We start from the raw sequence: 21,173 nt of genomic DNA, 5'->3' as shown, positions 1-21,173 counted from the left end.
AATGAAAATGGAATTATTACAACCAATCCCTCAGAGATACAAGCAATTATCAGGGGATACTATGAAAAATTATATGCCAACAAACTGGACAACCTGGAAGAAATGGACAAATTCCTAAGCACCCACACACTTCCAAAACTCAATCAGGAGGAAATAGAAAGCTTGAACAGACCCATAACCAGTGAAGAAATTGAATCAGTTATCAAAAATCTCCCAACAGGGGCGCCTGGGTGGCGCAGTCGGTTAAGCGTCCGGCTTCAGCCAGGTCACGATCTCGCGGTCCGTGAGTTCGAGCCCCGCGTCAGGCTCTGGGCTGATGGCTCGGAGCCTGGAGCCTGTTTCCGATTCTGTGTCTCCCTCTCTCTCTGCCCCTCCCCCGTTCATGCTCTGTCTCTCTCTGTCCCAAAAATAAAAAAAAAAAAAAAAACGTTGAAAAAAAGAAAAAAAAAATTAAAAAAAAAATAAATAAATAAATAAAAAATCTCCCAACAAACAAGAGTCCAGGACCAGATGGCTTCCCAGGGGAGTTCTACCAGATGTTTAAAGCAGAAATAATACCTATCCTTCTCAAGCTATCCCAAAAAATAGAAAGGGAAGGAAAACTTCCAGACTCATTCTATGAAGCCAGTATTACTTTGATTCCTAAACCAGACAGAGACCCAGTAAAAAAAGAGAACTACAGGCCAATATCCCTGATGAATATGGATGCAAAAATTCTCAATAAGATACTAGCAAACCGAATTCAACAGCATATAAAAAGAATTATTCACCATGATCAAGTGAGATTCATTCCTGGGATGCAGGGCTGGTTCAACATTTGCAAATCAATCAACGTGATACATCACATTAATAAAAGAAAAGATAAGAACCATATGATCCTGTCAATCGATGCAGAAAAAGCATTTGACAAAATTCAGCATCCTTTCTTAATAAAAACCCTCGAGAAAGTAGGGATAGAAGGAACATACTTAAACATCATAAAAGCCATTTATGAAAAGCCCAAAGCTAACATCATCCTCAATGGGGAAAAACTGAGAGCTTTTTCCCTGAGATCAGGAACACGACAGGGATGTCCACTCTCACCGCTGTTGTTTAACACAGTGTTGGAAGTTCTAGCATCAGCAATCAGACAACACAAGGAAATCAAAGGCATCAAAATTGGCAAAGATGAAGTCAAGCTTTCGCTTTTTGCAGATGACATGATATTATACATGGAAAATCCGATAGACTCCACCAAAAGTCTGCTAGAACTGATACATGAATTTAGCAAAGTTGCAGGATACAAAATCAATGCACAGAAATCAGTTGCATTCTCATACACTAATAATGAAGCAACAGAAAGACAAATAAAGAAACTGATCCCATTCACAACTGCACCAAGAAGCATAAAATACCTAGGAATAAATCTAACCAAAGATGTAAAAGATCTGTATGCTGAAAACTATAGAAAGCTTATGAAGGAAATTGAAGAAGACATAAAGAAATGGAAAAACATTCCATGCTCATGGATTGGAAGAATAAATACTGTCAAAATGTCAATACTACCCAAAGCTATCTACACATTCAATGCAATCCCAATCAAAATTGCACCAGCATTCTTCTCGAAGCTAGAACAAGCAATTCTAAAATTCATATGGAACCACAAAAGGCCCCGAATAGCCAAAGTAATTTTGAAGAAGAAGACCAAAGCAGGAGGCATCACAATCCCAGACTTTAGTCTCTACTACAAAGCTGTAATCATCAAGACAGCATGATATTGGCACAAAAACAGACACATAGACCAATGGAATAGAATAGAAACCCCAGAACTAGACCCACAAACGTATGGCCAACTCCTCTTTGACAAAGCAGGAAAGAACATCCAGTGGAAAAAAGACAGTCTCTTTAACAAATGGTGCTGGGAGAACTGGACAGCAACATGCAGAAGGTTGAAACTAGACCACTTTCTCACACCATTCACAAAAATAAACTCAAAATGGATAAAGGACCTAAATGTGAGACAGGAAACCACCAAAACCCTAGAGGAGAAAGCAGGAAAAGACCTCTCTGACCTCAGCCGTAGCAATTTCTTACTTCACATCCCCAAAGGCAAGGGAATTAAAAGCAAAAATGAACTATTGGGACCTTATGAAGATAAAAAGCTTCTGCACAGCAAAGGAAACAACCAACAAAACTAAAAGGCAACCAATGGAATGGGAAAAGATATTTGCAAATGACATATTGGACAAAGGGCTAGTATCCAAAATCTATAAAGAGCTCACCAAACTCCACACCCGAAAAACAAATAACCCAGTGAAGAAATGGGCAGAAAACATGAATAGACACTTCTCTAAAGAAGACATCTGGATGGTCAACAGGCGCATGAAAAGATGCTCAACGTCGCTCCTCATCAGGGAAATACAAGTCAAAACCATCACTCAGTGATCACCTCACGCCAGTCAGAGTGGCCAAAACGAACAAATCAGAAGACTATAGATGCTGGAGAGGATGTGGAGAAACGGGAACCCTCTTGCACTGTTGGTGGGAATGCAAACTGGTGCAGCTGCTCTGGAAAACAGTGTGGAGGTTCCTCAAAAAATTAAAAATAGACCTACCCTATGACCCAGCAGTAGCACTGCTAGGAATTTACCCAAGGGATGCAGGAGTGCTGATGCATAGGGGCACTTGTACCCCAATGTTTATAGCAGCACTTTCAACAATAGCCAAATTATGGAAAGAGCCTAAATGTCCATCAACTGATGAATGGATAAAGAAATTGTGGTTTATATACACAATGGAGTACTACGTGGCAGTGAGAAAGAATGAAATATGGCCCTTTGTAGCAACGTGGATGGAACTGGAGAGTGTGATGCTAAGTGAAATAAGCCATACAGAGAAAGACGGATACCATATGTTTTCACTCTTATGTGGATCCTGAGAAACTTAACAGAAGACCATGGGGGAGGGGAAGGAAAAAAAAAAAAAAGAGGTTAGAGTGGGAGAGAGCCAAAGCATAAGGGACTCTTAAAAACTGAGAACAAACTGAGGGTTGATGGGGGGTAGGAGGGAGGGGAGGGTGGGTGATGGGTATTGAGGAGGGCACCTTTTGGGATGAGCACTGGGTGTTGTATGGAAACCAATTTGACAATAAATTTCATATATTAAAAGAAAGAAAAAGAAAAGAAAAGAAAGAAAGAAAGAAAGAAAGAAAGAAAGAGAAAGAAAGAGAAAGAAAGAAAGAATTGGGTAAGAAGAAAAAAAAATCTAAGATTTTTGTCATACTTGCCTGCAGATTTTTTCCTAAAACATTACAGATGTAATTAAAGGCTCTTGGTCACCTCGTCATGATACCATTCTCCTCCCTAACCCTCCCCACTGAGGTGACTGCTATCCTGGATTTGGTATTTATCATCCCCATACAGGTTTTCAGACTATAGCTGCAGTAGTATGAATCCATATACAGTGCTGTTTTGCATGGTTTCAACCTTTAAATAAATAACATCCTTTTAACATTTCCTTATTTGATTCAGTGTTTGGGATTTGTCCCCACTGATCGGTATAACTCAATTAATTTTAACCCATTACTATATCCTACTGTATGAATATACCACGATTTATTTTCCCCATCTCCTGTTGATGCCCATTTGTGGGTTTTTTCTCTCATTTTACACCATTCTAAACAATGTTGTGATAAATATTTTTGTACATGATTCCTCATGCACATGTGCAAGAATGTCTCTAAAAACTTGCTGAGAGGGCACATGAGAGGCTCCGTTGGTTCAGTGTCCAACTCTTGATGTCGGCTCAGGTCATGATCTCACAGTTCGTGGGATCCAGCCCCATGTCGGGCTACTGCTGACACTGTGGAGCCTGCTTGGAATTCTCTCCCTCCCTTCTCTCTCCCTTGCACACACACTCTCTCTCTCTCTCAAAAATAAATAAACTTAAAACAATTGCTGAGAAATGAGATTTCAGGATTGAAAGATACGCATACTTTCAGTTCTTTAATTTGCTAAATTGCTCTCCAAAGTGGTTGTGCTAACTTACAGTGTAGGACAGCTTCCACTGCTGTCCAACCTTATCAATATTTGCTATTGTCAGACTTCAACATATTGCCATTATGAAAATGTAAAATGATATCTCATTGATATTTCAATGGCCATTTCCAATGTTACTTAGTAAGATGATCATCTTCACCTACTTATTGACCAATCAGGCTTTCTCATCTGTAAGTTACCAACTTGCATCCTTTGCCCATTTTTCTTTTGAATTGTCTTTCCAAATGATTTGCCAGTTATATGTGTCACATTCTATCTTTTCACTTTGCTTGTTCTGTCTTTTTAAAAAAATTTATTTATTTATTTATTTATTTATTTATTTTTCACTTATATCCACGTTAGTTAGCATATAGTGCAATAATGATTTCTGGAGTAGAATGTAGTGATTCATCCCTATATATAACACCCAGTGCTCATCCCAACAAGTGTTCTCCTTAGTGCTCCTTGCCCATTTAGCCATCCTCCCACCCACAACACCGCCAGCAACCCTCAGTTTGTTCTCCGTTTTTAGGAGTCTCATCTGTTTTGTCCCCCCTGCCTGTTTTTTTATTATTATTGCTTCCCTTCCTTTATGTTCACCTAATTTGTATCTTAAATTCCACATATGAGTGAAGTCGTATGATATTTGTCTTTCTGACTGACTAATTTCGCTTAGCGTAATACCCTCCAATTCCATCCACATAGTTGCAAATGGCAGGATTTCATTCTTTTTGATTGCTGGGTAATACTCCATTGTATATATATACCATATCTTCTTTATCCATTCATCCATCAATGGACATATGGGCTCTTTCCATACTTTGGCTATTGTTGGTAAAACAGGAGGATGCATGTGCCCCTTCGAAACAGCACACCTGTATCCCTTGGATAAATACCTACTAGTGCAATTGCTGGGTCGTAGGGTATTTCTATTTTTAATTTTTTGAGGAGCTTCCATACTGTTTTCCAGAGTGTCTGCACCAGCTTGCATTCCCACCAGCAGTGCAAAAGAGATCCTCTTTCTCTGCATCCTCCCAGCATCTGTTGTTGCTTGAGTTGTTAATGTTAGCCATTCAGACAGGTGTAAGGTGGTATCGCATTGTGGTTTTGGTTTGTATTTCCCTGGTGATGAGTGATGTTGAGCATTTTTTCATGTGTGTTAGCCATCTGGATGTTTTTGCTGGAAAGGTGTCTATTTTGATGTAGTTAATTAGATACTTCCTATTATGTTTTGTGATTCTACATTCTGTTTAAATAATTCTTCCCTCCTATACATCATAAAGACAGTCTCTTATTTTCTCTTCTAAAAGTTAAAAAGTTTTGCTTTTCAAGTGCAGATATTTACCGAGAATTTATTTCTGAGTATAGTGGAGGGTATAGTATAGGGTTTTCTCTCCATAGATGAAATCCATTACTCTAGAACCATTTATTAAACAGTTAACCTATTCTCAACTGATTTATAATTCTTCCACTATCAAAACCGTTTCATGTTTGTACAGGTTTATTTCTGGGCCCTCTACCCTGGTTTTGTTGTTTTATTTATCTGTCTCTATGCCAATACAATACTGTCTTCATTTACTATAAATCTTAAGTCTCAGTATCTGGTAGAGTGGATTCCCCTACCTTGCTCTTTTTTAAAATTGCCATAGCTAACCTTAGACCATTGTTCTACCACATAACTTTCAGAATCAGCTTGCCAAGTTCCATGAGAAGTCCTGTAGGGATTTTGAACATAATTGAATGGAATTTATAAATTAATTTGGCATTTGAATTTCTCTAGCGGCTCTCTGGCCAAAAAAGACCCGATGGCTGAAAGATGGACTAAGCTTTTTTTTTTTTTTTTAACCTCTCAAAGCAACAGCTACATACCTTATAAACTGTCATGTCTCCCATTTTTAGACTTATAAATTCAGTCATGAATAAACATCATAAAGATCCAAAAAAAGCCTGGAACCCCCTTGACTCTTAATTTTACTCCAGAGATATTTATCCTTTTTTAATCCTTTTTAAAACAATTTTGAGAGAGAGTTTGCACATGTGTAAGCATGCAAGCGGGGGAGGGGCAGAGAGAGGGAGAGAGAATTCCAAGCAGGCTTTGACGCAGAACTGATGTGGGGCTCTAACCTACAAACCGTGAGATCATGACCTGAGAGGAAACCAAGAATCCTACACTTAACCAACTGAGCCCCTCAGGCACCCCTCCAGATAATCTATCCTAAGAAAATAATCCCAAATATGGAAAAACAACTGGCTGGATATAGAAAATGCTCATGACAGCATTCCTTACAGTGGGGAAAATGGAAACAACCTAAATATAAATAACAGAGGACTATTCAAGTAAACTAGAGTAAATAAACCCAATGATAAACTATAATGCTAATAAAACTACTGGCTCTAAAACCCACATATAACAACAATGAATTAATGTTCATGTCTTCTGGCATAGCACTAAGTGATAAAATCGGGATATCAATTTTGTGTACCATGTGAATACAGCTGCAGAAAAAAAAAAAACCTTCAAATATGAGCACAGGAAAATAAAGTTAACTAAAATCTTTACAACAGTTTGATTACAAGTATGGGATTACAGATTACAGATTTCTCCTACCATGCTTTAAAAAAGTATATTGTCTAAAATTACTAGAAGGCCATATTGTCACTCTTACATCAAAGAAAAAATGTTAGAAAGAAGCTGGTGTTATGGGGAACTAGTTTCCATTCATAGCAAAACATATTTAAAAAAAAATTTCTAAACAAGTAATGAAAGTGAGTAGTGCCCCACTGTTTCTTCAATGCTTCATTTAAGGTTCAAAAAAACACTTAAGGCAGAAAGCAAAGCATTCAATAATTCCGACCCTTGGGATTTGGGTTCTGGCTCTATCGCTGATTATTTTAGTAACGTTTGGGAAACAGTATCCACCTATTTTCTCAGTGGAAAAAATGAAAATATTTAGAGATAGGGATTAGAAACAAATGGGCATTCATTAAAATAACTCTAAAATTTCATCCAAGTCATACAAAACAGAAAAGCTGCCTATTTCATTTTCTCTCAAGTATAAAGGAGAGTAAACAGCAGGGAGTTAGCCATTTGAAAGTGAAAAGCAAATGCCCACGTTATTTCTGTTGCACTTTACCTTAAAGACATGGAAGGCTTCAAACTGAATGTTGGGACTTTTATCTCGAAGGAGGTTCATCATCAGTTTGAGGTTCTCCGGCTTGCTGATGTACTTTGTCATAATGGCAAAGTTGTGTCGGTCCAGGATCAGTTCACCTAGCAGCTACAAAACAAACAAACAAACAAACACAAAATTAAAGCAATAATCTGAGAGCCATCTGATTCAAAATATATGGCACTTTTCCCTGAAAAACAAACTATAAATGTGGTTAGGAATGTTGACGTGAAAAAAACTGAGAGTCTTTATTACATGCATCTTACATTTAGCACAGGCATGAAAGGAGTGGTTATTAAGTTATTTTAAGCTTTTCACACAGTTTTGCTAAACTCAGTGATTAATGCATTTCTGCATCTTTTTTAAAAGCCAGTCATTGCTGCAGCTTAAAAAAGCTCTCTCTGTAGCTTTCATCCAGAGATAGCCCAAAATGAATTTATTATTTTCCTCGCTTACTTTAATCTTGCTTCCCAGTACTACATTGCTTCTTAGGCATTGTGCTAGAAAAAAGAATACCAAAATTGTTTCTACAGTTATACCTCCCTTCCCTGAATAAATGTACTCTAGTAGCTTACTGGGCAAATAGGTTCCATTAAGTGAATCTTACCTTCCCCCTAACTTTTATTACAAAACCCGCTAGATAGCCAAGAAAAAAAAAAATCATTGACCCTGAATCCACATGAAGTTTAATATGTACAGCAAGTTTTTATAAAAAAGTAAAGCAAAACATTTTCTTGTAACAAATTAATGGTTCCCCCCCAAATGCAGCATTATTCCATGTTATGAACTGAATGTCTGTGCCTCCCTAAAATCTGTATGTTGGAATCCTAACCCCAAATGTGATGGTATTAGGAGGTGGGGCCTTTGGGAAGGTAGGATTGCATGAATGGGGCTGGTGCTCTTATGAAAGAGACCCCAGAGAGCTCTCTCGCTGCTGGCCCCTTGATCTTGGGCTGCCCAGCCTCCCAGTCTGTGGTATTTTTGTTGTAGCAGCCCAAACAGACTAAGACACTTTAAAACAAAATAAAAATACCAAAAATGAGAATAGTGGGAGAGCCTCTAGTAGCATCACTGAATGTTCTCTACCTCATCAACTTTTTATTCTCATGTAGTGGTAGAGATCTTAAAGCTTCAGCAACCAGGCAGCTGAAATGTACCCTTTACACAGCTTTATACATGATATAATTATTTTTGAGTTCTCCTATTCACCAGACCTTTTCTGGATGCCTCAGGATAGTAATCTATTGTACAGATAGTTACAGAAATCCTGGATGGGAGGAGAAAGCACATGAAACTTTGAGCTGGCTGTCTATCACAATACTGTCTAGCAACAGAACCCCAGACATGTGTGTGCAGTGATGTGTGTGTGTGTGTGTGTGTGTGTGTGTGTGTGTGAGTGTGTGTGAGGGTGTGCATCTGGCTGTCTATTTAACAACTAAGAACTACACACCTTAAAGTTATTTTAGCGCACAAAAGGAAATGATGGGCAGTGATGGATGTTAGCTGGGTATTCTCAAACATGGGACAGCCGTTGTGTAAACTGTTCATCTTCGTTTTCCTTAATATCTCTGCCACATCTAAAGCTAACTGCCCCTCTTTGGAAACTTTCTTTGCCCCTGGTTTCAAGGCCACTGAATTCTTCTGGCTCCTTATCTCTTGCAGCTTATTTCTTTGCTCCTGTGTTACTGCCCTCCTTATGTAGGAATTTTCCAAGCGGTATCTTGAATCTCTGATCTTTTCTCCCTCTTCAGTCTTACCTACACCCAAGGCTTCAACTGTAATATCTAGGAAGATGTCTCCCAAACCTGTATTTCAAGTCCCAGTTTCTTTCCTAAGTTCTATAACAACATTACTTTTTCTTTTTTTTTAATTTGAGAGACAGAGAGACAGCGTGAGTTGGGGGAGGGGGTGTTGGGAGAGAGAGAGAAGGAGAGAGAGACAAAAATTCTCAAGCAGGTTCCACACTCAGCACAGAGCCCAACACAGGGCTCAAGGCCACGACCCTAGGATCATGACCTGAGCTGAAATCAAGAGTCGGATGCTCAACTGACTGAGCCACCCAGGCAACCCCCACCCCCTTTCTTTTTTTTTTTTTTTTTAATATATATACCAAAGTTTCTAACTGCCTGCCTGGAGGCCCAGTAGAACACTCGGCTAGCTAATCACACTCAGCTTCTCTGAAACCCTTCCTTTCCCGCTTTGTTAATGACACCACTGCCAGCCAGGTCCCTAGGGCAGAGTTGAAGTCCTCCTCGGCTTCTTCTTTCGCTCCGCCGTTGCATCAAATCTACATCCACGGTCTGCCAATTTTCTGTTTATCAATGTCTCGAACATCTTTCCTTCTACTTTTATTGCCAGCATCCTCTTTCCAGCCCTCAGGGCCTCTCGCTGGGCCCCTGCAGCAGCACACAGAGTGGTCCCTTCCTCAATGCAGACCCAATCCAATCCACCCTGCATGCAGTGTCAAACACATCTTCCTGAAGATCAGCCCCATTCATGTTACCAATTCCACTTCAGGAGTGAATGAATAAACAAATCCCTGGATGCCAATAAATTTAGGGGGAAAAAATTAAACTCCTTAGGATAGCATTCAAAGCCCTCTGTGCTCCTGAGTCACTTCTACTTCCTTTCCTTGGAGCCCCACTTACTCCTCATTCTTCTGCCCCTGTGGCTGCACTCTCTTTGCTCCCAATGTTTCCCCTGGCTTTATTTAGATATAACTGACAAAACTGTCTATACTTGAAGTGTACGTCACAATCATTTCAAATATGTATACGCTGTAAAACATTTACCACAATCACGTTAATTAACACATCCATCACCTCACAGTTACCCTTTGGTTTGGTGTGTGATGAGAATGCTTAAGATCCACTCTCGGCAAGTTTCAAGTACGCGACACAGTATTCTTAACTATAGTCACCATGCTGGACATCGGATCCTAGGACTTAGTCTTCTCGTAACTGAAAGTTTGTACCCATTGACCAACACCTCTCATCCCCCTGCCCGCCAGTGCCTGGGGACCACCATTCTACATTCAGTTTCTAAGAGTTCAACTTTCTCCCCTGTTGCTCTGCATTGTTTTTCCTCAGCAGTACTCACTGCCTTGCAGTACAGACTTACTTGCCTCTTTAGAACGTAAGGGCATCTATCAAATCATGTTTGTGTTTGTACCCTTTACAACTTAACTGTGTGATGTGCATGGATACTGTTGGGGAAATAAAGTTGACAAAATGTAGGAAAGAAAGCAAGCAGTTTGATTACTGAATAAGCACATCCACAGCACATCATTGTAGGTAATGTGTGAAAAAGATATCACGAAGACACATAAAATTCCACCTTACTTATACTGCCATGCAGCTGCAACCTGTTACATGCGTATCTTCTCAAGATGAAAGGTAACCTGTCCTCTGTAAGGGGACTTGACAGTGCCTTTTGCTGTGCACCCTTCACATTTCACTCTGAACCCACCTGTCCACTGAGGTAGCTATTTGTTTTAACTAATTGCCTTTATTCCACTAATACAGAGAATTAAATAAAACTCTCATCTCTCTGACAAGCAGATGCTTGCAGCTTGGAGAGAAGTACCAGGGTTAATTTCCCTGGTGACAGGGCAATAGGCGTGGTGTCTTCTGGCATGTTTATGGGTCAGCAGTCTGGCTTCCAGACTCTCAAAAAAAACCAAAAAACCAAAAAACCAAACAAAACAAAACACCCCAAAAAACAAAACAAAAAACAAAAAACAAACCACAAACCTCTTTTGGGTTGTAAAACTGACAAGACATATATGTGGATGTAAGATACACCCACCTAAGATACACATGGGCATATACAGATATAGATAGGCTTCTTTACAGAGCTTTCTACATCTATAGATAGATATAGATACAGCTTCTACATTGATATATAAAGATATATTTATATAAAACATATATAAAAATCCAATAAAATACACATCATATATACACAAATACATATACATATTACTATATACACATACACATATCAAAAGGCCTTTCAGCAACAAAGAAATTTCACTAAAAAAATTTACCCCTAATTTGCATGTACACACACACTCAATAATTTGCTGAAGTGACATTTATGAGTTAAATTCAGATTAAGTCACTTTAATTTTTATTCCATGGGTATGCATACATATAAACTCTATCCAACCTAGCCTCTGCTAATATAATTTCACTAGTTTTATGGAACAAGCAATTGTGTTAAATTATTTACCAACTACACTGACTCTTTTAGCCATTAAATTTAATCTATTTTAATTAATACTGACGATGACAAAATGCTGCATTTCATCATAATACAAAGCATTTAACACAATACTATACTAGGTAAAATGGAAAAAAACTGTTTTTAGTTCTCTAAATTTCATTTTATAGGCTTATATATTACAAAGTAGAACCAAAGCAAGTGGAAATAATAAGAGTTTCTTTTAACTTAGTGTTTTAATGAAATTGACCAGAGCCAAAAACAACCCCCCAAATTCTACCAAGCTTCTTTTGAATTATGATCTTTCCCTCTAATAATTAAATACCAGGCTCTGAAGAAGATAAGAAATAAATTCCTAAGCTCTGTCATGTGAGGGGAAGGAATTTCTCTGTTAATTATTTTTTATTGACACCAGGAATCCAAGCATCTCAAGGTAGCTCACGAAAATTAAGAATAAGATTAACAAAAGACAGTTGGTAGCTTTGGAGTTAGAACATAGCCGAGCTTTAAGACAGTTTATCACTTAAAGAATACTCTAAGTATACTCTTAAAATAACCTAAACTCTCTTGATTTCTAAAATGATGAAACATCTATGTGCAAAATATTACAGAATTCAGAGATATAAACAGCTGTGTCAAAACAGAACATACTGCTACCCCAGACCTAATTCTCAAAAAGAAAAACCAACAATGCACCAGTGGAGCTCTCCAAAACAATAGTTTTCTCCTAAATACACAGTATTTGACAGGCTCTCTCCTTGAATAGTGATGTCTGCCTACAGTCTAGCATTCAAAAGAGCCAACTCTTTAGTATTCATTTCAACGATTTCTATATTGTACATACGCTTTATCTGTCTTTTTTTTTCTTAAGAGAAAGTGAGTGGGGGAGAGACAGAGAGGAAGAGAGAGAATCTATCTTTTTAATTTACATCCAAGTTAGTTAGCATATCGTGCAACAATGATTTCAGTAGATTCCTTAATGCCCCTTACTCATTTAGCCCATCCCCCCCTCCCAAAAACCCTCCAGTAACCCTCTGTTTATTCTCCATATTAAAGACTCTCTTAGGTTTTGTCCCCCTCCCTGTTTCTGCATTATTTTTGCTTCCCTTCCCTTATGTTCATCTGTTTTGTGTCTTAAAGTCCTCATATGAGTGAAGTCATATGATATTTGCCTTTCTCTGACTAATTTCGCTTAGCATAATACCCTCTAGTTCCATCCACGTAGTTGCAAATGGCAGGATTTCATTCTTTTTGATCACTGAGTAATACTCCATTGTATATATACCCCATCTTCTTTATCCATTCATCCACCGATAGACATTAGGTCTCTTTCCATACTTTGGCTATTGTTGATAGTGCTGCTATAAACATTGAGGTGCATGTGTCCCTTCGAAACAGCATACCTATATCCCTTGGATAAATACCTAGTAGTGCAATTGCTGGGTTGTAGGGTCGTTCTATTTTTTAATTTTTTGAGGAACCTCCGTACTGTTTTCCAGAGTGGCTGCACCAGTTTTCATTCCTACCAGCAGTGCAAAAGAGATCCTCTTTCTCCGCATCCTTGCCAACATCTGTTGTTGCCTGAGTTGTTAATGTTAGCCATTCTGACAGGTGTCTGGTGGTATCCCATTGTGGTTTTGATTTGTATTTCCCTGATGATGAGTGATGTTGAACATTTTTTTCATGTGTTGGTTGGCCATTTGGATGTCTTCTTTGGAGAAGTGTCTATTCATGTCTTTTGCCCATTTCTTCACTGGATTATTTGTTTTTTGGGTGTTGAGTTTGATACGTTCTTTATAGATTTTGGATACTAACCCTTTACCTGATATGTCGTTTACAAATATCTTCTCCCATTCTGTCGGTTGCCTTTTAGTTTTGCTGGTTGTTTCCTTCCCTGTGCAGAAGCTTTTTATTTTGATGAGGTACCAATAGTTCATTTTTGCTTTTGTTTCCCTTGCCTCCAGAGATGCATTAAGTAAGAAGTTGCTGAGGCCAAGGTCAAAGAGGTGTTTGCCTGCTTTCTCCTGGAGGATTTTGATGGCTTCCTGTCTTACATTTAGGTCTTTCATCCATTTTGAGTGTGTTTTGGGGTATGGTGTAAGAAAGTGGTCCAGGTTCATTTTTCTGCATGTTGCTGTCCAGTTTTCCCAGCACCACTTACTGAAGAGACTGTCTTTATTCCATTGGGTATTCTTTCCTGCTTTGTCAAAGATTAGTTGGCCATACGTTTGTGGGTCCATTTCTCAGTTCTCTATTCTGTTCCATTGATCTGTGTGTCTGCTTTTGTGCCAATACCATACTGTCTTGATGATTACAGCCTTGTAATACAGCTTGAAGTCTTGCTTCAAGAGGCAATCCTTGCTTCAGGAGGACTGTCATGCCTCCTGCTTTGGTTTTCTTTTTCAAGATTGCTTTGGCTATTCAGGGTCTTTTCTGGTTCCATACAAATTTTAGGATTGTTTGTTCTAGCTCTGTGAAGAATGCTGGTGTTTTTTTGATAGGGATTGCATTCAATATGTAGATTGCTTTGGGTAGTAGCTACATTTTAACAATATTTGTTCTTCCTATCCAGGAGCATGGAAAATTTTTCCGTGTTTTTGTGTCTTCTTCAATTTCTTTCATAAGCTTTCTATAGTTTTCAGTATATAGACTTTTCACCTCTTTGGTTAGATTTATTCCTAGGTATTTTATGGGTTTTGGTGCAATTGTAAATGGAATCGATTCCTTGATTTCTCTTTCTGTTGCTTCATTGTTGGTGTATAGGAATGCAACCGATTTCTGTGCATTGATTTTATATCCTGCCACTTTGCTGAATTCATGGATCAGTTCTAGCAGTTTTTTGGTGGAATCTTTTGGGTTTTCCATACAGAGTATCATGTCATCTGCAAAGAATGAAAGTTTGACCTCCTCCTGGCCGATTTGGATGGCTTTTATTTCTTTGTGTTGTCTGATTGCAGAGGCTAAGACTTCCAATACTATGTTGAATAACAGTGGTGAGAGTGGACATCCCCATCTTGTTCCTGACCTTAGGGGGAAAGCTCTCAGTTTTTCCCCATTCAAGATGATATTAGCATTGGGTCTTTCATATATGGCTTTTGTGACCTCAAGATATGATCCTTCTACCCCTACTTTCTTGAGGGTTTTTATCAAGAAAGGATGCTGTATTTTGTCACATGCTTTCTCTGCATCTATTGAGAGGATCATATGGTTCTTGTCCTTTTTTTATTGATGTGATGAATCACACCGATTGTTTTGCAGATATTGAACCAGCCCTGCATCCCAGGTATAAATCCCACTTGGTCATGGTGAAAAAATTTTTTAATGTATTGTTGGATCTGGTTGGCTAATATTTTCTTGAGGATTTTTGCATACATGTTCATCAGGGAAATTGGTCTATAGTTCTCCTTTTTAGTGGGGGTCTTTGTCTGGTTTTGGAATCAAGGTCATGCTGGCTTCATAGAAAGAGTTTGGAAGTTTTCCTTCCATTTCTATTCTTTGGGACAGCTTCAAGAGAGTACGTGTTAACTCCTCCTTAAATGTTTGGTAGAATTCCCCTGGAAAGCCATCTGGCCCTGGACTCTTGTTTTTTTGGGGAGATTTTTGATTCCTAATTCGATTTCTTTACTGGTTATGGGTCAGTTCAAATTCTCTGTTTCTTCCTGTTTCAGTTTTGGTAGTGTATATGTTTCTAGGAATTTGTCCATTTCTTCCAGATTGCCCATTTTATTGGCGTATAATTGCTCATAATATTCTCTTATTATTATTTTTATTTTGCTGTGTTGGTTGTGATCTCTCCTCTTTTGTTCTTGATTTTATTTATTTGGGTCCTTTCCTTTTTCTTTTTGGTCAAACTGGCTAGTGGTTTATCAGTTTTGTTAATTCGTTCAAAGAACCAGCTTCTGGTTTCATTGATCTGCTCTACTGTTTTTTGGTTTAAATGGCATTGATTTCTGCTCTGATCTTTATTATTTCCTGTCTTTTGCTGGTTTCAGGTTTTATTTGCTATTCTTTTTCCAGCTCTTTAAGGTGTAAGGTTAGGTTGTGTATCTGAGACCTTTCTTCCTTCTTTAGGAAGGTCTGGATTGCTATATACTTCCCTCTTATGGGAACCTGCGTCGCAGAGGTTTGAGGCTGTGGTGTTATGATTTTCACTGGCTTCCATGTACTTTTTAATTTCTTCCTTAACTTCTTGGTTAGCCCATTAATTCTTTAGTAGGATGTTCTTTAGTCTCCAAGTATTTGTTACCTTTCCAAATTTTTTCTTGTGGTTGATTTTGAGTTTCATAGCATTGTCGTTTGAAAATATGCACGTTATAACCTCAATCTTTTTGTACCACTTGAGGGCTGATTTGTGTCCCAGTATGTGATCTATTCTGGAGGATGTTCCATGTGCACTGGAGAAGAATGCATATTCTGCTTTAGGATGAAATGTTCTGAATATATCTGTCAAGTCTATCTGGTCCAGTGTATCATTCAAAGCCATTGTTTTCTTGTTGATTTTCTGATTTAGATGATCTGTCCATTGCTGTCAGCGGGGTTTTGAAGTCCCCTACTATTACGGTATTATTATCAATGAGTTTCTTTATATTTGTGATTGATTTATATATTTGGGTTTTCCCACATTTGGAGCATAAATGTTTACAATTATTAGGTCTTCTTGGTGGATAGACCCCTTAATATGATATAATGCCCTTCTTCATCCCTTGTCACAGCCTTTATTTGTAAGTCTAGATTGTCTGATATAAGTATGGCTACTCTGGCTTTCTTTTGGTGACCATTAGCATGATAGATGGTTCTCCATCCCCTTAATTTCAATATAAAGGTGTCTTTAGGTCTAAAGATGGTCTCCAGCATATAGATGGCTCTTGTTTTTGTATCCATTCTGTTACCGTATGTCTTTTGATGGGAGTATTTAGTCCATTGACGTTTAGAGTGAGTACTGAAAGATATGAGTTTATTGCAATTATGTTTCTTGTAGAGTTGGAGTTTCTGGTGGTGTTCTCTGGTCCTTTCTAAAATTTGTTGCTTTTGGTATTTATTTATTTATTTATTTATTTATCTTTTCTCACCTCAGAGAGTCCCCCTTAAAATCTCTTGCAGCATTGGTTTAGTGGGCATGAACTCCTTTAATTTTTGTCTGGGAAACTTTTAATCTCTCCTTCTATTTTAAATGACAGCCTTGCTGCATAAAGAATTCTTGGCTGCATATTTTTCCAGTTCAGCACATTGAATATATCCTCCCACTCCTTTCTGGCCTGCCAAGTTTCTGCTGCAAACCTGACCTGTATTCCCTTGTAAGTTAAGAACTTTTTTTCCCTTGCTGTTTTCATGATTCTTTCCTTGCCGGAGTAATTTGTGAATTTGACTATGATATGTCTTGTTGATGGTCAGTTTCTGTTGAATCTTATGGGAGTCCTCTGTGCTTCCTGGATTTTGATGTCTGTGTTTTTCTCCAGGTTAGGAAAGTTTTCCAGTATGATTTGCTCACATAACCCTTCTACCCCTTTTTCTCTCTCTTCATCTTCTGGGACCCCTATGATTCTGATGTTGTTCCTTTTTAATGAGTCACTGAAATCTCTCATTCTTAAATTGTGCTCTTTGTCTTGGTCTCCCTCTTTTTTTCTCCTTCATTATTCTCCATAAGTTTGTTCTCTATATCACTGATTGGCTGCTCTGCCTCATCCATTTTTGCCACTGTGGCATCCATTAGAGATTGTTATAACTCAGTTATAGCATTTTTTATTTCATCCTATCTTTTACTTCTTTTATCTTCATAGAAAGGGATTCTAATCTATTTTCGACCCCAGCTAGTATTCTTATTATCGTGATTCTAAATTCTGGTTCAGACATCTTGCTTGTATCTCTCTTGATTAAGTCTCTGGCTGTTGTTTCTTCCTGCTCTTTCTTTTGGGGTGAATTCCTTTGTTTTGTCATTTTGAAGGAAGAAAAAGAATTAATAAGGCAAAAAAATTAAAATTAAAAAATTAAAAACAACACACACACCCAAGTCCAATAAATGATGTTTGATCCTAGGTGTGTTTTTATCTGGTTGTTGAAAGGAGCTTGATAGATTAGAGAAAAAAGGGAAAAAGAAAAAAAGGAAAACATTTGAAAATCTGAAAAAATGAATACACTGAAATAGAATAAAATGAAATGATGGAAGTAAAATAGAATTTGAAAAATTTACAAAAAAATATAAAATATAATACAAACAAATTTTAAAGAAAAATATTTTTAATAAAAATTGAAAATAAAAATATTTCTTTCTCTTTATTCAAGAAAAAGAAAAGAAATGAAAAAGAAGAAAAAGGAAAAAAAGAAAATTTCATAGACGGGCCAGCGAACAGACTGAAATGGGATTGAAATTACTTCATTTTACCCTAGCAATCAAACTATGAAGCACTTTATAGTCCATAATCTAAGCAGGTGGAGAGACTTGTGTTTCTGAAGAGCGAGGTTGGCCCAGTTGGATGGGGCTTAGTGTAATGGCTCCATTCTCCACTAGATGGCGCTGCTTAGCTTCCTGGTGTGGAGCGTTGTGGTGCCTGTAGGTGCGTAAGCCCATGCGCGGGAGTGGCAAAAATGGCGTCACGCAGGAACCGAATCTCCAAATCGGAACTCTGTTCTACCCGACCAGCAATCGCGCACCTGTCCTTTGTCTCCAGAAGCTGGAGCACTCTCTGCCTTTACACTGTCTGTGACCAAGCCTTCAGGCTGCCAGGCGGCACCTCCCTCCTGAGTTTTATCTCAGATCAGCTGTGTTTCCCGACTCCTCACTTCTGAGGGACTGCGGCTTTTAACCGGCTCAGACCCTCTGGGGGAGGATCTCACCGAGCAATGGCTGGGTGCCGGCTGCACCCTGGAACTTTTCGCGGAATTGTGCTGCTGCTGGTGCCCCGAGACTGCGGCCAGGTGCCAGCCCGCCCCAGAAAAAGTTCACGAAATAGTATAGCCAGCAGCGTTTCAGGGATTATGGAAAATCACAACACACCTCTGGCACCAGGCTTCACCTTTAACGACCTTGTTCCTGGAGTAGCGAATGTGTTTGTTCTCTGGGGTCTGCTGGGACCGGGTGGCCGCACAGCCTCCTCAGCAGGGGAACCACCTTTCCCCGTGTGGCCCGAAGACCCCTGACTTCACTCTGCTCCTGAGGATTCGCCCTTCTCACCAGAGCACTGCCAGGTATTGAGCTGCAGAATTTCAGAGTCTGCGCTCCCCCCTGTTTAGAGAGTCTTAATGGAATTTAAACCCTCTCCTTTCTCCTTTCTCCCTTTATAGTTCAGTCCCTGTGGCCGTTTCCATTTTCCCACTTTTTCTCCAACTGCTTTTGGGGGAGAGTGCTTTTTCCATAATACCCCCCACCTCACCCCCATCCTGTCTCCATCCTCTCTCCACAAGCAAAAACACCTCCCTGCCCTCTGCGGCTTCTCTCTCCCCCAGTTCACCTCTCTGCGCTGTGTACCGACTGAGTTCTATGGTTCAGGTTGTGCAGATTGTTGTGTTAATCCTCAAATCAGTTTCCTACGTGTGCAGAAAGAAGAGAGAGAATCTTAAGCAGGCTCCACACTTAGGGCAGAGCCCAATGCAGGGCTCAAACTCACAACTGTGAGATCATGACCTGAGCCGGAATCAAGAGTCAGACATTTAACCAAGTGAGCCACCCAGGCACCCTGCTTTATATGTCTTTTATTACTAGTTTTTGTTTTGTTTTGGTTTGGTTTTTTTGGTGTCCAACCAGTGCTCAGTTTTATCACACTGTAAACAAAACATTTATGAGATACTCCACTATAAAAGATTTTAGGCAAGAGTAGCAGCCAATGTAGTACATCTGGCTGATTAATAAAGAACAGGAGAGAGGCCTTCTGCATGGGCTGGGGCATCTGTGAATAAGTAGGAAGCACAATCAAGTGGAAAAGGGAGAGTTTCAATACCAGATACAAACTCGGTTGCTCCTTGCCTATGTCGCTGGAAATAGAGTAGAGGTGTCTAGCCTCAGAGCCACGTGAGAAGGGGGCAGAACAGTGGAGGGGGGCGGGCAGTAGACAGCAGTGAAGAATGAACCTTCTCACTCCCCTGTGCTACCCACCAGATTTGTATTACAGATTGTACCAATCACATATCCACTGCTTCTGTTTTCAAATGCAAATGCATCCTGCTAGGCTATCTGTCTAATTCATACCCTAGTCTCAATTATTTGTTTAGAATAGACCACCTCCTAGAGATTGAGCACTGAGGACAGGAGAGGAATATTTACTTATAAAATTTATTTTTACTTTATTGAACAAATATCTACTTCTTAACATGAGCTAGGCTCTGCTCTAACCACTTTATGTCTATTAACAAGGGGAAAGGACAAGGTGGGGCTTGAGAACAGAATGAGGGCAATGGGCCCATGGGTAGGAGATGATAAGGTAGCATGACGGAAAAAACAGGAAGAAGGCCCAGATGTTTGGATGAACAACTGTTAGCTTTATAACTTCACCAAAGGCTCTAGAGATCGTCAATCACAGAAAAATTTCTATCATGAATTCCTGTCACTGCTGAAAATGGCACAAAGATAAACTCTAAAGTCTATGACCCTCAGCTTTCTGGATCCCACTTTAGTCCCATCACCTTAGTTCATACCAATGTCGCTACTTTGGTTCAGGGTCTCATAGATTCTCACTAAAAAGAGGAAGGATTTGGAAAACATATGAGCTATTTCTTACATGCTGGCCCCTTAGAGCACTGTTGTCTCTGTTTCCTATTCAATTTCTACTTCCCTCCGAGGGCAATGATCTCTTATAATACAGAGCAGCAGCTCCTCTGTTTTGGCTGTCGTTGTGGAGCCTTAGCAAATAGGGAATTCTATTCTTTAGGTACTACACAGGTATGCCAACAGGATGCAGCCTTATCTTCAGCTGCTTTAACAAGCTTTCTGGACTTGGGAGAGCATGGCATAATGTCACTGCCTTTGTCGGAAGCTCCATCTCAACAGTCCAGGCTCCAGAAAAAGAGCAGTGAAACCGTGGTATATTTTCTACACAGATCAGCTTGTACGGGTTTCCATGCAAGGGGAAACTCAATAAAAAGGTGCTGAATGACTGGCTGAAAATAGCTCACTGACCCCTCCATCAATGGGTACCCTTGGAGCAACGAGGGCACAAATACAGGGGAAGGCAGGTCACAGCTAAGGCAAAATCATGGGTAAAATGAACTGACAAAAATGTGATACAAAATGGGCTTATGTCATCACTTTAGTTAAAACTGTATTCACTATTTAGAAATAAACACATTGTTCTATTAATGTCATCCCAACATGTAAACATAATACAGGTGATATTTAGTAAGCCCCAAAATCATACAAACTGCTTGACAAAACCAACCAATTATTATCTGCCAAAAACATTCTTTGGAATATCTGAGTGAGATCTGAAGGGTAGGGACACAGCTCTAACTGATGTTCTACTCCCACAGGGGCAGCCCCACCTCCTCCTGGCCAAATGGCTGCTTCCAGGCACTGTTTCACTGAAGGAGGGAAGGCCACTCACCGACTACGTGGCGGCCGTACTCTGCTGGGCTTCCTGCCTCATGAGGGAAAGCAAACTTGCACAGGTATTTCATAGGTGATATACTCTCCAATAGTAAATGCCACTGTTTACACACACACACACACACACACACACACACACACTTTTATCCCTTCAGTCATCACTTCCTGCCCTTTTGCCCTGCATAACTGTTCTAAAATCACCTGAAAATTACATATTTATCTGTTTATTTA

At 39.3% G+C, this 21,173-nt stretch overlaps 1 protein-coding gene across 6 annotated transcripts in view; it reads right to left on the bottom strand.

The window, feature by feature from the left end:
- The window catches only part of CAB39L (calcium binding protein 39 like), a 129,819-nt gene that overhangs the window by 10,132 nt on the left and 98,514 nt on the right, over window positions 1-21,173 (bottom strand). For all 6 annotated transcript variants that reach the window (XM_049646897.1, XM_049646893.1, XM_049646896.1 and 3 more), the window contains one exon: window positions 7,151-7,294. In XM_049646897.1, the coding sequence (XP_049502854.1) occupies window positions 7,151-7,294 (144 nt within the window). The remainder of the gene's footprint in view (window positions 1-7,150; window positions 7,295-21,173) is intronic.

The sequence above is a fragment of the Panthera uncia genome (assembly GCF_023721935.1).
Source record: "Panthera uncia isolate 11264 chromosome A1 unlocalized genomic scaffold, Puncia_PCG_1.0 HiC_scaffold_16, whole genome shotgun sequence".
In the NCBI taxonomy this organism is placed as follows: Eukaryota; Metazoa; Chordata; class Mammalia; order Carnivora; family Felidae; genus Panthera; species Panthera uncia.
The sequence above is the reverse complement of the archived record's forward strand: the minus strand, read 5'-3'. Positions and strand labels throughout refer to the sequence as shown.